Genomic DNA, 14,569 nt, shown 5'->3' with positions numbered 1-14,569 from the left:
CCCAAATTCACAATGAGTACTAGAGATATGTCGCCCACAAATACAGCTTTATCAATGAAATGGGGGGTGTAAGTAAATGGACTATTTCTGTCTTTTGAAAATGGAGGCTGATGAATCAGGTATCTAGATTTGTATCCAAGGTAACAGCAGACAGTGTCTCTGTGTGTCATAGCCTTTTATCAAACAATCCTCCTAGTTACTGTGTTGTTGTGTCAGTGTTGTACTGCAGTTATTTTACTTCTTACATGTTTCACTGAAGAACACAGACTGATCAAAACCTGAGTGCTGAGTGTCCCAAAGTCCAAGATGCACATGTTTAAACACCACCATCCCAGTTTTGGACATGGTTCGTCCCCCACACTGGTACAGTTTGATCACAAGATTAATTCAATGTATATTCTCTCACAGCTGTACCTCCTTATGAATGAGGTCAGATGCCCCTGGTGCTCCTGTCCTAGCATGGACCTACCATAAGAAGATAGCCGCCCCTCTTCCTAAAGCATCACCTTTGTTGACCTAAATTACAACCACATTTTTGATTCTCCAGCATTGTATGATGTGCTACAATCAGAAAACACTGTGTGTCTCTTGTAAGTAGAATTTGCATGCTTTTCTACAGCGCCCCAGAGATTACTATGAAGGGTTACTATGATTTTTTTTTTCTCGAACGGTCACTTGCCATTCATAAAATCAGCCGTTCATTGACTGCACGTTCTGCATTCCTATAGGCTCGGTCTCACCTCCATGAAGACACAAAAACATGTGACAGTCTGACCTTAGGCTGGGCCTGTATCACACTATGGAGAGATACACCGCCTCTAATATCGCTTATTCACATGTCCTTTCCTGTTACGGGCTACACTGCGCAACTCCCGACTCCATTCATCGTTTTTATACGGTTAGATATTCTAAATAACCCACACAGCGCCTTCAAACTATCATGCTAGATACATAACAGGTTAATAAGCGTGCATCCTGAGTTATCATCCACAACAAAGATGATAAAATAGTGAATTTCCTACCAGAAGGACCGAACAGTCCCTCCTCCACCGAGACACTAGTCATGAGGCTCTGCTGCATTACACGTTATGTAACACCCCGTCACTGACTCTTGAGCCTGTTTATCTGCCTCAGTTCGCCGCAAAAAAACAAACAGCGAATTGGAAATAAAACCAGTTTGAATCCTTTGCGTAAACGTCCTCAATCTTACCGCAACATAAGGAAGTGCTGCATGGGGTTGGTCGATGATCGAGACAGAAAGCAGGGCTCCATCGGATGCGGCTGGCACCTGACGGCAGCTTGTATTTAACTTCATCTTCGAGGCAAGGTGAACCAGGCTTGGAAAAAGGCGGCTGACCGCAGATGTTTCAGGAAACGACCTCTGGATCAGTGCGATTTTCCGATTGCATTGCCAAAAAAAACGCCAGCTGATCTGAGGTCTGTCGGCGCGATGCAGAGCTGCAGCTCTGACCGTCATGGAACCACCTCCACTTACTGTAAGGCCTCCGTAGCTAATAATAGGCAGGCGCACCGACGAAAAAAACCCATTCATTACAAAACACTGATCCACTTTAAAGTCGTACAAATCTCATTCCACAGCTTCTAAGCAGCATGCACTGACCGACCTGCAGCCCTGCACATGCTCTTTAAACCTTTCCCTCTGGAGACATGGGATTGTACTTGGCTCTGTTTATATACTGTTTATTTGGCGAGTTTGATTAAAAACATTAAACACCACTCATGCACTGCAGGCTGGGTTAGATGCAGTGTGCACAGCCTGCTAATCCAGCAGAGGCATGCTAGTAATTAACTCAGGAATGTGAATATACAGTATACTGTACATGCACATACATAATGGTAGCATGTTAAGCAGAAACATGACACAAATTCTATAAAAGGATTCAGATGACTGGCACACAAACAACAAAATTGCACGTCTGGATCTCTATGACACTGTATCATTCAGGATCACTGTAAAAAGAGGGAAAAAAATGCATGAGTCATCATAGCTGCTGAGCTTTTTAAAAAAAGAGTCAGCTCTTCCCTGGTACTAAATTAACTCTTTTGGCTCCTTTAAACTCACTGACCGGGTCTGGAGAAAGTATTCAATACATACACTTGAAATAAACAGAAAAGTGGATTTTAAATGTAAAATATCCATATTCATATCTAATACATTAAACATGATGAGCAGAGACAATGTAAACCTTAGTGATATATTTAAAAAGAAACTATGGTATAGTAATGAAGAGGCCATATTTCTTGACTTCTGAAGTCAAGCTACAGAACTAATGAAGACTACACTTCCCATGATGCAACCAACAGTACCTCTATGCCCCTCCCTGCCTGGTAAATACCTGAGTCTTCTCCATGTCCCTAGTTTGCACAGTACAGTACTTTTATAAGGGATTGAAATATAGTGCATGAAAATGAGTCAAGTATCCCAAGGCTGTTGCATGATCCTCTTTTATCCTTAAATTATTGGCCACTTCAGGCTGGCTCCAGAAAACAAGAAATTACAGCAGGTGGGAAAATTTAGGGATTTTTTTTCAGTCAAAGTTTGGACAAATAATCAGTTTTACTGTGGGATTTATGGAACTTTCTGGCCGTGCAACAAGTCTGAGCTCTAGCTTTTCTTTTAAACGTAAGTATAATTGTATGGATATATTTGCAGCATTAAGTATCAGGTATACTGTGCTCGCTTTAGTTGGCTTGTTAGCCTGTTCAGTGTTGATCAAACATTTGTTTAATCAACGGCCAGTATATAGGAGTTTGGCGTGTCGGCGTCGGCTGTTATGATAGGCTGTGCACGTCCTCAAAAATTAACGCTACGCGGACACGAGATGCAGTATGCGCTATGACTTGTGGGGGCAGTGTAGCCGCAGAGGGGATGTGAAGGGGTCAAAACAGCAGCAGGAACAACAATGTCTGACAGTTTTGAAGAAGAGCTGATAGATCAAGTCTGCGACTGATCATCAAATGAGGTCGGGTTTGATTAGCGTGACGTGATTTCTATTTTCCCCAAAACTGGAAGCCTAATCAATAATGTTCATAGTTCATGAACAGACAGTATTTGGGCTTATTAAATAATGAATTTAGATCAGATTATCAGTAATCAAAAATGTAAATAATGAACAAATAATATAAAGACATAGTGCTGGTAAGAAATGTCTGTACGGCTCTGAGCAGCAGGAACACAGCCCTCCAGGAGTATCCTGCAGCCTGTTCTTCATGTGCAGGTGTCTGTTACACAGGTAACAGGATACAGAGAGTAAACACTCTGTTACTTATCTGTACAGACACAAACAGCTGTTAAAGCAGACTGACAGCTGATCCAGTGGTTATCATCACAAACGGACGTCACTGCACGTGACGCCTCAGAGAAAAGGACATCTCATTTCTCTTAAAGTGAAAGACGCAAGTGAAGGAAGCATGGATGTTGTATACGGCCTGAGCTATCTGGTCTGCCCTCCAGATGTATCCTCCAGTAACACGCGTAGTGCATAGACAACTATGTGATCAATTACGTTCACGACACAGCCGGTTGTGTACGCGAACCTCAGCCATAGGCTTCTGCTCAGTCGCGCTCCTTCTCTTTGCCTGCCTCTAGAATAGACAGCTCTGGTATTTCCAATATGGCGACCCCCAGCACCGACGCAATTCGGGCTTCAAAACGCTTCGGAAACTAATGGGACGTTGATGATGACGTCACTGAGACTACGTCCATTATTTATACAGTCTATATTGTGTTTATAACAAAATGTCACATTATTGTCGACGGTAATAATGCTGCTCTGCTGCGCCATACCTTAGATCAACAAGCTAATTCAGACTGAGACAGTCATCGTGAAACACAGTTTATTTGATAATAAACTTGTTCTCAATGCTAGAAATGTGTTTGTAATAAACCTAATCTACTTGGTGTGCATACTATTCACTTTTAGCATGCAATCACACATAAGCCATCCTCAAAGACGATTACTAGTATAGTATTTATGATTAGGAGAATACGGTTTATTCCTTTAACAGTGTTTACACAGTGCATGGCTTTTATTTACAGTTGGCTTTTGTTGAGCACTTTCGGGCAATGCAATTACAGGAGTGATAATAATAAATGACTTGTTTAATCTGAGATAAATCAAAGCTACTCACTACTCGCAGGTACTTACGGCCATGGTGAACAAACGTTGAGAGTTTTCGTAGAGAGTTTATTCCCACTCCAGTTTGATGAAGTAACTTTGTCCTCCAGGCACATTTGATGCTGTTCAGAAAAGTCTGTAAATCCACGACAAACTTAAGAGTTGGTTTATCTTTGAGCTCTGTCGCTCTGAAATACGCCTTTAACATAACACAGTGTAACAATACAGTCGAGTATTTGAGCACTTTAACTTTGTTTCAGGACCAAGAGGATCAGATTACCGTTGACCTTTATACATCCAAATCTCTGCAGCATTAATGCCAAAGCTGCACTGCTCTTATTTTGAAAGGAACTTTTTTGTCTAAAACAAGCATCATTCTGTGAGAATGCTTTTACAGATTTATACTATTCTGCACAATTCTATATAATTGAATTAATTGTGGAGTAATTTAAAGCCGCATGTCAGCTTATAAACATTATATCAACCAGTTTATGCACTTCTGGTGTTGCTCAGGAGGACTGAGTGGTGCTGATTGACTCTTCACTTCTACACAGCGTTTTACTGCGACTGCAATGTTCAGGCTGCTCCACCAGGTGAGGCTGACAGTCTATATTTCCTTCATCCACTCTTTAAAACTGAGCCACAACGTGAGCAGATATAATGACAGAACAAAGGGAAGAACTGGAAAATTAAGTATTGCATTGCACTATAACACATGATAGATAATAATGTCATAATATATACATATATAACTTTTTAGAAATGAAGGTTTCTACTTACTTTTAAACAGCCAGTAAATAGAAGGAAGTAATAAAACCGCAAGGTGCTTGTGTGAGCAGAATTAACTAAACATAAATGCAAACACAAGCAAAACATAATTAAGACTATACAATAAAAAGAACTATGGATAAGACCTTCATTAAACCCTAGTTTGTTGTCATTGTTTTGACAGAGAGGATGATGTGGGACTGGATGTGCAGGTTTGATAACCTTTAGTAAACTCGATCACTTCTTAGAAATCAATTTTTTTTTTCAGTGTTTGGACTCTTATCTACTTTTAACAGGTCTAGGTTGTCTGTAGTTCTGTTTACACACAAAGCAATAGGCTAAATTTAACAAGTGCACAATCAATTAAAGATAGATGAAGTTCTCTGAATAGTTGTAACTCTTTTTTATGAATGCCTTCTTGGTACACATTCAAACATGTCAAATTTAAATGGAAAAAAACTGAAATGAAAATGATTTTATCGGCCATAAAAGTATCATAATGTACACATGATTTATACTTAACGTGAAACAGTATATCTGCATACTGAGCAGCTCGAACGCATGTATTCTTTGATGTAATGCGGTGAATTATTTCCTCATCAAATGTGAACATGAAAACTGTGAACTTCCTCTTCTGAATGATTCTCAAAGTGAAGCTTAAGTATTGATTTACGATCCTTTACTTATGCAACAGCAGAGGAGGGATACATGTTGAGTAAGCAATGACTATTGTTGACAACAGCTTTAAAGTGAACTCTGTGCACCGATGATCAGAGTCCAGACAGGTCTCGTGAGCCGTTCAGATAGTTTGATTATTGTTGCTGTCTGTGGGTTTCTGTTCCTTTCTCTATGGCTGCAGCTGAGTCAGGCAATGAATCTCTCTTCTCTCTGGACTCCTACCATTTCTCCGAGGAGCTCGGCTTCATCCTCCCTGATCCGCTGGTAGGTGGAAAACCCCGATGGATAAGTTTTTCTTCTCTTCCTTTTTACAGTTGTTAGAATTTACCTGAGAGACGAGCCGCTATAATGGATCATGTGATTGTCTGGAAACCTAAGGCTCAAAAAAATATAGCAAAAGAAGAATTTAAGTGATAAAGTGTGCCATATTGAGTCTTTAATTGGTGATTTAACTGAAGCTGTTTAGATTATACTGATTTAAAATTAATGAATTGTGCTCATCGTGAAGCAGTTGGAAAACTGAACTCGTGGTCGGTGGTATTGAGTCAGCCAGTTGATTGAGGGAAGTTGAAATCTGGCATTGTTCTTGTTTGCTTTGTGTGATGAACTTTATTCCTTCAGCAGCCTGTGTTCACAAAATCACACTGTGTTTAAAGGGATAGTTCAGGTTTATGGAAGTGGGGTGTCAATAGACTAGACTTGTAGACATGTACCAACATGCAGGCTAATCTATGCAACGCTGTACACAGGGTTCACAAGAAACACATACTTAAAAAAGTCCTACAAAAAAAAACAAATTTCAGTTCAAGTATATGCTATATTTTTGCTGCTTAAACAAAGAGTGTCCTGGCCATACAGATCTCACTGTGTACTTCTGCGTGATAACGGCCTCAGACAGCTGTGGCTAGCTACACTGAATGTAAACACCAACACTCCACGTGCAACACTGAAACAACTCCACTTCCGCAGTCATTTTTCCCTGAAGATTCTGCAAAAGCTATCAGGAAAGATAACGCTAAATAACTAAATCAATGACACAACTTACCAAACGTCCAGTTTCCCCCCCCCCCCCCCCCTCTCCTTTGGCCCACCTGACTCTGCAAAAGTAATTCCTCTGTGTTCTCTCGTTCATAAAACTATTCTACTGTCTCCAACGTGAACTGCATTTCATCTTCGTCATCATTTAGTAGTTTCCTTTATTTGTTGTCACTTTTGTAAAATGCTGACCCGAACAGCTGATCTGTTACTGTGCACTGCATGGGTAGGAATACAGAACTGCTGTATGGTTAAAAAACGTGTCGAAGGAAAGGGCGGTCTGACGTCAAGCTGAAGCGAGGGGGAAAAATGAAGTACAGTGTATACTTATGTAGTTATATTCACTACAATCTGACTGCGAATTTGTTTCTTTTTTCGTATTTTCACTTATTTTTGAAACTGTATCTGTTGTCATCGATCTTTTCTTTGTTTGTTCAGCCATAGTAAATTACTGTTTACCCTCTCTGGCAGACCAACCACTGATGGCTGATGGAAAACGCGTCACTAACTAAAAACTAGATTTTTTCTGCGAAAGTCGCACCAGACACTTAGTCTGTAATACTGCAAATGCAAAGGCTTTCATCAGTGGGCCATAGGCTTAATCACCATTGTGTCACCACACTCAGCGATAGATAGTGACTTAACAGACATTTATTTACATGAAAATCTTCGAGATTATTACTTTAAAAGGAAAGATGGAAATCTTTGACCTCCACATCTTTGCACTGTTCTGTTTCATTTCCCTTTGTTCAATGTGATCAACACTTTCTTATATTGCCAACTTCACTTTAAAGGAAGAGCTTCCACCGTACTTCCAGCCATGGATGGATATTGCCCTCAGAGTCTCAGAGCTGGTGAACGCTCACGAGTTACGCTCTCTCATTAACAAGGTGAGCAGGGACAATAAACTGACAAGGTCACTTCTAGAAGTTTATGGAGCCATGGTTCACTGTTGATACTCTGTCTGTCCAGATGCCGCTGCTGAGCTGTCATTTTCTGCAGACACACCGTGAGTTACGTCTGGCCCACCTGGCCCTTAGTGCCATGACTATGGGCTACGTCTGGCAGGAAGGAGAAAACAACACGGTCGAGGTGTCTTTCAGTTTTTCTTTTTGTCACATTGACTTTCCCCTTCTTTATCTCCCTGAGTCTCTCTACATTCTACACTTAATGTGAATGACTTTGCATCTTCAACATCCTTCCTCTAAGATGCTGCCACAGAGCCTGGCCGTCCCATTCTGGGAGGTGTCACAGCGCTTAGGACTCCCTCCAATTCTCACCCATGCAGACGCAGTGCTGGCTAACTGGAGGAAGAAGGATCCAGAGGGGTGAGGAGAGTTATCTTCTGCATGTTGCCTCCTAAACAAGTGTCAGGTCTAAATCTGTTTCCTTCTTTTTCATGTGCATCTTTCTGTCTCCTGTGCCAGGCCTTTTGACATGGAGTAAGTGCATTTTTTACTCTAATTCTGGTCTTCTACACATATAGTACCATGATATTCTCATGTACGCACAGCTTATTGTTTTACTTGTGCGATACAGGAACCTGGAGCTGCTGGTCAGCCTCCCTGGTGGCGACAGTGTGCGAGGTTTCTTTATGGTTACTCTGCTGGTGGAGCTGGCTGCAGTCCCTGCACTGATGGTGAACATATATTCATACATCATGTTAGAAAAACGATCTTCAAGTCATTTGTGAGGAAGTTTCAGACAAAGCCTGTAAGTGGATGTGTGTTGCAGAACATTCCTGCTGTGATCAACGGCGTCAGGTGTGGTGACACTGAAGCTCTTGCCAGAGCCCTGGAGGACATCAGCCAGTCTATACAGGATATGACAGACACACTGAAACAGATGCATGGTAATCACTCAAACAGAACTTTAAAGTGTGGATAATCCGGATCAACAAGTATTTTGATTCATGTGATTTATCTTAAGTGTACGTGGAGCCGTCGGTGTTCTACGGCATTATGAGGATCTACCTGTCAGGGTATGGAAATCTCTCTTTTTTCACATTTGTCTTATTCGTTCTTCATAACCTGTGTCTGAAATGTATGTTTATGTCTGCACACACATGCATAGGTGGAAAGACAACCCCTGTATGCCAAACGGGCTGGTTTATGAAGGAGTGAGCACAGAGCCAATGGAGTTTTCAGGTGGGAGTGCTGCACAGAGCAGCCTGCTGCACTGCTTCGATGAACTCCTGGGAGTCAAACATGAAGCAAGAAGTGGTAAGATCGCTGATTTGCATCAAAAAGTGGAGGAATGAGTGACTCATTGTAATGACACTGCCCTTATGCAGGTGCCTTTCTGACCCGCATGAGGAACTACATGCTGCCTGCTCACAAGCAGCTGATCCAGGACATCTCATCGCAGCCCTGCCTGAAGACATTTGTCCAGCAGCAGGCCAGCGAGCGGCTCAACCAGGCCTTTCAGCACTGTGTCACTAAACTGCTGTCTTTACGCAACTACCACATCAATATGGTCAGCCGCTTCATCTCTGTACCCGCTGCTCGTGCCAGACAACTTCGCAACCAGAGCAAGGATTCAGTGAGGGAGATGATCAGCAGAGCACCCACGGCTTTAGAGGAGAGGGGCACCGGGGGCTCCGGCATCATGACCTTCCTAAAGACTGTGAGGGACCAAACTAGAGACGCCTTCCTGCCTGAGACGAGTAAAGAAATGAAGCACGACAGCTGATGTGGACTGAGGATACACAGAAGTGTCAAGTAAAACACATAAAAGAGGCAGTAAATAAACTGATCATTTAAAAAACTATTTTAATGTCATTAAAGGGTAAGAGTGAGGGCACGGCAGCCATTGCTTGTCTTACATGTAGCTTTGTTGTGTCTGTAAACAAACCTCAGCTTTATAGACCTAAGTGATACTCATCACTCAGTCCAAACCATAACTCAAACCATTCCTGTTACTCTCCATTAAATTCAACCACTAAATCCTTATTTAATCCAACTGGAACCCAAACATTGCATCAGACATCTGCTCCAGAACCACAAATCTAAAGGCAATGTGGACATAAGGGAACTTGAGTTGTTCTTAAACCATCTTACTTTTTGGGGAATGATTTTGAGACCTTTAAATGTTGTTAAAAGCTGCAATCTCTCCAGTTTAAAAAAAACCCCAGTGAAGCCACAGCAGGGCTCTGAAGGGGAAGCATTTCAGGGTTTGCCTTCCAAAAGCAAGACCTGATTTTCTGGGCCGTCCCAAAAACTGGGTAATACCTGGGAGCACAAAAGGGCCTGCAGGCCACTGATTCAGTCCTGTCACAAACAAATCTGCCCTGATAAAATAATGTATTTATCCTTAATAATAGTCATCTGAAGAGGTGGGAAATCCACATCTGCCAAAACCCTCCTGATACACTAAAGCACCGACAGGCTGGAACCTGACCTTTCCCTCTCAGAAGATAATCCGCCTTTGTCGAGTCTTTACTCAGCAGTGTGTCCTCACAAAAGGGGTTGTCATGTCGGAGCACAAAGCACAATACAGAGCAGAGGTGCATCACTTATCACAACGGTTACCTCAGCACTCCTGCCGTCTTCCTCCAGCCCTCACATGCCCCACCATACACTTCCTGGAAAACCCAGAGCGATGAAGGGAGGGATTGTGCCATGTGTGGCTCACGCTGTGAAATCCTCACCCTTTCCTGGCTCGTCTCCACTGGTATTCTTTACATTAGCGACCCGGCAAGATCAGATAAGGCAGACAATTTGGCAATTAGACGTGCTGATTCATTCCAACCTAAACAATTGTACTTCATCTTGGGAGAAAATGGAAGACACGTTCAAGAGATTTGTTAAAGATTTTTGGACATTTTGATTAGATTGCTTTAAAGCAAATACAGCGCCTTGCCTACGTGAACTTTCCATATGTTGCACTTGCATAGCAAATGGATTGTATAGAGGTTCTACGTAACACACTAATTAAAATGTGTTCATAATTTAAAATGGTTAACGGACTGTACTCACATTACATAGTGTTTTTCTAGTCTCCCAGCCACTCAAAGTACTTTTACACTACACGTCACATTCTGCCTTTCACACACTGATGACAAAGACCTAAGTGCCAATCTCCTACCAGTATCTATGCACATTCACACCCTATGAATATGCCTTCGGGATCAATTTTGGGTTCAGTGTCTTGCCCAAGGACACTTAGACATGTGACTGTAGCAGTCAGAGATCAAAGCACCAACTTTCTGATTGAGAGACGACTCACTCCTCTGAGACACAGCCGCCCCAAAGTGGGACGGGGACATATTTAATGGTATGCAAGATAAACCACTTGCTAAGATCAGGTGCAGCCAATTACTTTCAGATAAACATGCACCCAACAGATGTCTGCTTTCTGTTTGTTAATCAAACAGTGAAAAGTCTGTTTTCATTCTCGGTTACAACCCTGCAAAATGTGGAAAACTCTAAAAAGGTGCATAAGCAAGCAGATATTGTTTTGGTAGTTATTTATCCTGTTATTATTACAAACTGTTCACTCGCACATTTCACACCCTGAGAAATTGTTTTAACATGACGGGAAGAGGTGAGGAGGTGAAAGGTGACCCGAAACTACGAACGGATGGAGAGTTGGGTGGCAATGACGACAAATAGAGAGCTCACGAGTCACAGTGATCTGATTAGAGCCTTCTTCCACAGCCAAAGCAAATAATCCCCTTCCTTATTGCCTGACTGTGGGGGACTCCCTGACAACCCGGCCGTAAACACAGGCCATCTCTAAGGATGTCTTCATTGTGTAGTCTAGGCTGGGTTTCACCTCATATCACAACCTAACAAACATATTCATGCACACACCTGCTTATGAATCATGTGTAATGTGATGACAATGCGGTGAGATGTATTGCAAAATTAAAGGTGTCAGTGTCTAAAATGACATGGAAACATTTTGGCCTAAATGTTCCAAAGTAATCAACAGCAAATGTTCTGTAGTATTTGAGTCAATCAACTCGTCAAATCAAATGAGTGATTTTCCTTGTGGCAAAGGGCATCTGGAGTCACTCTTGTTTTCATAAAATCCCCTCAAACATCCATATTCCATCTATCAGAGCCGACAGGAGCACAGGCGTTGGTTCTCCTTTTGGTTAGACAGTCGGATATCTGTGCCTCGGTGGTTAACCACGGGATATCCTGGATTCTGTTATTTCAAAATTGAATTTATGATGCTGCCGCTCACCTCAAGCCAAGCAAAGCGGGGACCTTTTCTCACCCCATGACTGAGCAGCCACGATGGCAGCAGTTTAGAAGTGATTGTCTTTGGCGTGCACACGGCGGGCGTAGCTGGGAATTATGGGCTGCATGTGCCGTGCAGTAGGTGACTCTGGGCGTTTCACCACTTTGTGCTCATCTGGACTTCACAATCTTTGTAAAACATCCTTGTTGCACACCCACAGGTCAGATGTGTTATCATTATTCACTTACTGGTCAGTTTGGACGCGCCTCAAGTTACATTTGAGCTCATTATCCTAATAACTGACTTTAACAAAACATCTTTTACCTCAAATGATCAAATCTGCAGGTCTAAAGAGGATAATTAGGGTTTAGTCTAAAAGTTACCGTGGCTTGTTCTCTAGTTTCTCATTTTTTAATGTATGTATCTCTATATATATCTACACCGATCAGCTGTAACATTATGACCACCTGTCTGATATTGTGTAGGTCTCCCCTATTGCCGCTAAAACAGCCCTGACCCGTCGAGGCATGGACTCTATAGACCTCTGAAGGCGTGCTGAGGTATCTGGCACCAAGACGTTAGCAGCAGATCCGTTAAGTCCTGTTAGTTGTGAGGTGGGACCTCCATGGATCGGACTTGTTTGTCCAGCACATCTCACAGATGCTCGATTGGATTGAGATCTGGGGAGTTTGGAGACCAAGTCAACACCTTGAACTAGTTGTCGTGTTCCTCAAACCATTCTTGAACCATGTTTGCAGTGTGGCAGGGAGCATTATCCTGCTGAAAGAGGCCACTGCCATTAGGGAATTCTGTTTCCATCAGGGGTGTACTTGGTCTGCAACAATGTTTAGGTAGGTGGTGTCAAAGTAACATCCACATGAATGGCAGGACCCAAGGTTTCCCAGCAGCAACATTGCTCAAAGCATCACACTGCCTCCGCCGGCTCGCCTTCTTCCTATAGTCCATCCTGGTGTCATGTCTTCCCCAGGTAAGTGACCTCACACGCACCCGGCCATCTACATGATGTAAAAGAAGACGTGATTCATCAGACCAGGGGCTGAGAAGGTGAGACAGTGCTTATCAAATAATAAGCAGACTTTTATTTAATATTTGCTTATATATTTTTAAATTGAAAGGTGCTTATAGAACATGTCTCACTACAGGCATGAGTGCAAATAACACTGCTGGTATGAATGTTAATGGTTACTTGGCTCACTCAATAACGCTTGATATTTGCCAGTTTCCCGCCTCCAAAATGTACGTATGCATGGGTCAGAGTTGGTGTGCAGGACCGCATATTTTCCTGTCAAGTTTGTTTTTCATAAATCCCAAAGTTTGCTTTGAAAGTGGCGTAGGCCTTCTTTTGTGTGTACGATGCGTTTAAAAAATGAGGGCCCTGGCCACCTTCTTCTATTGCTCTGTGGTCCCGTTCTGATGCTCATGTGCCCATTATAGGAGCTTTCAGCGGTGGACAGGGGTCAGCATGGGCTCCCTGACCGCTCTGTGGCTATGCAGCCCCATACACACAAACTGTGATGTTCTGTGTTCTGACACCTTTTTATCAGAACCAGTCTTTTTCAGCAGTTTGAGTTACAGTAGCTCTTCTGTTGCATCGGACCACACAGGCCAGCCTTCACTCACCACGCCCATCAATAAGCCTTGGCCGTCTATGACCCTGTCGCTGGTTCACCAGTTTTTCCTACCTTGGACCACTTCTGGTAGGTACTGTCCCCTGCAGACCGGGAACACCCCACAAGAGCTGCAGTTTTGGAGATGCTCTGACCCAGTGGTCTAGCCGTCACAATTTGGTCCCTGTCAAAGTCGCTCACATCCTCACGCTTGCCCATTTTTCCTGCTCACTTGCTGCCTAACATATCACACCCACTGACAGGTGCGTTTGTAACGAGATAATCAATGTTATTCACTCGACCTGCCAGTGGTCATAATGTTATGGCTGATCAGTGTATATATCTCTATCTATATCTAAGCATCTATAAATAAATCATACTTGAGACTACCTACTCATTAGGGCCCCTCTAATCCTCTCACAGGATATCTATTTTGTGTTCTGAGTTACAGGATTTTATAATTCTTCATGCATATAACGATTCACCCCAGGGGCAGGAGTATCTTTACCTGTAATGCCTACAGGCTGGTGAACGATTCCTCCTATAGTACCAACGTTTGAAAGGTTTCCATAGAATCCACTCTAAACAGAAGCAATCACTCATTGTGTTTCGGGTCTCAGACTTCACTTTTCTGCAGATTACTCACCAGTGAACAAGACATCAAACTCATCCGTCACCTACCTCCTCTTTCAAATCATTTTCTTTGACCCCAGCCCCTCTTTATGCATCACTTGTGCGGTCTGTTAGAGCAGGTTAAAGGCTTTTGATGTAGTCATCTTACAGCAACTTTATCACTTCCTCCCGGCTGACTCGACTGAAACGGTATGCCCACATGAAAAAAGGGAAAAAAGCAGCTGTCATGTTCACAGCGGGTTTGAAAGGTTGCTTTTTCAGGTGCAGAGTTACTGTTGTTGCCGGTGTCGAACATCCAGCTCAGATGACGTCACAGGAAAGCACACGTCACATTGCAGCCTTTGTTCTTTCAGAAAAAACCTGTTACTTTCGGGACTTTGTGATCAAGATCATTCTGCACTGCACAGACATCCTGGGGGCTTTGCATGTGATGGATAGTTATATTCAATCCCTGCAGGCCTGTAAGATATAGTGCTAAGTCTCGATACAAGATGGTAA

General features: G+C 42.7%; 1 protein-coding gene across 1 annotated transcript; it reads left to right on the top strand.

Moving 5' to 3' along the window:
• Window positions 1-5,756: 5,756 nt before the first annotated feature.
• Window positions 5,757-9,387, top strand: ido1 (indoleamine 2,3-dioxygenase 1). The gene is made up of 10 exons (XM_069683489.1): window positions 5,757-5,849; window positions 7,415-7,510; window positions 7,593-7,712; window positions 7,830-7,948; window positions 8,048-8,062; window positions 8,160-8,259; window positions 8,355-8,472; window positions 8,550-8,601; window positions 8,694-8,842; window positions 8,914-9,387. Exons 1-10 carry the CDS (start codon window positions 5,757-5,759, stop codon window positions 9,309-9,311), a joined length of 1,260 nt encoding a protein of 419 aa, XP_069539590.1. The 3' UTR covers window positions 9,312-9,387.
• Window positions 9,388-14,569: the final 5,182 nt, after the last annotated feature.

The sequence above is a fragment of the Semicossyphus pulcher genome, unplaced genomic scaffold (assembly GCF_022749685.1).
Source record: "Semicossyphus pulcher isolate SPU_LCO1_2020_fin unplaced genomic scaffold, fSemPul1.0.p SCAF_6, whole genome shotgun sequence".
Taxonomy (NCBI): domain Eukaryota; kingdom Metazoa; phylum Chordata; class Actinopteri; order Labriformes; family Labridae; genus Semicossyphus; species Semicossyphus pulcher.
Note: the sequence above shows the minus strand (reverse complement) of the source record. Positions and strands in the feature narration are given on the sequence as shown.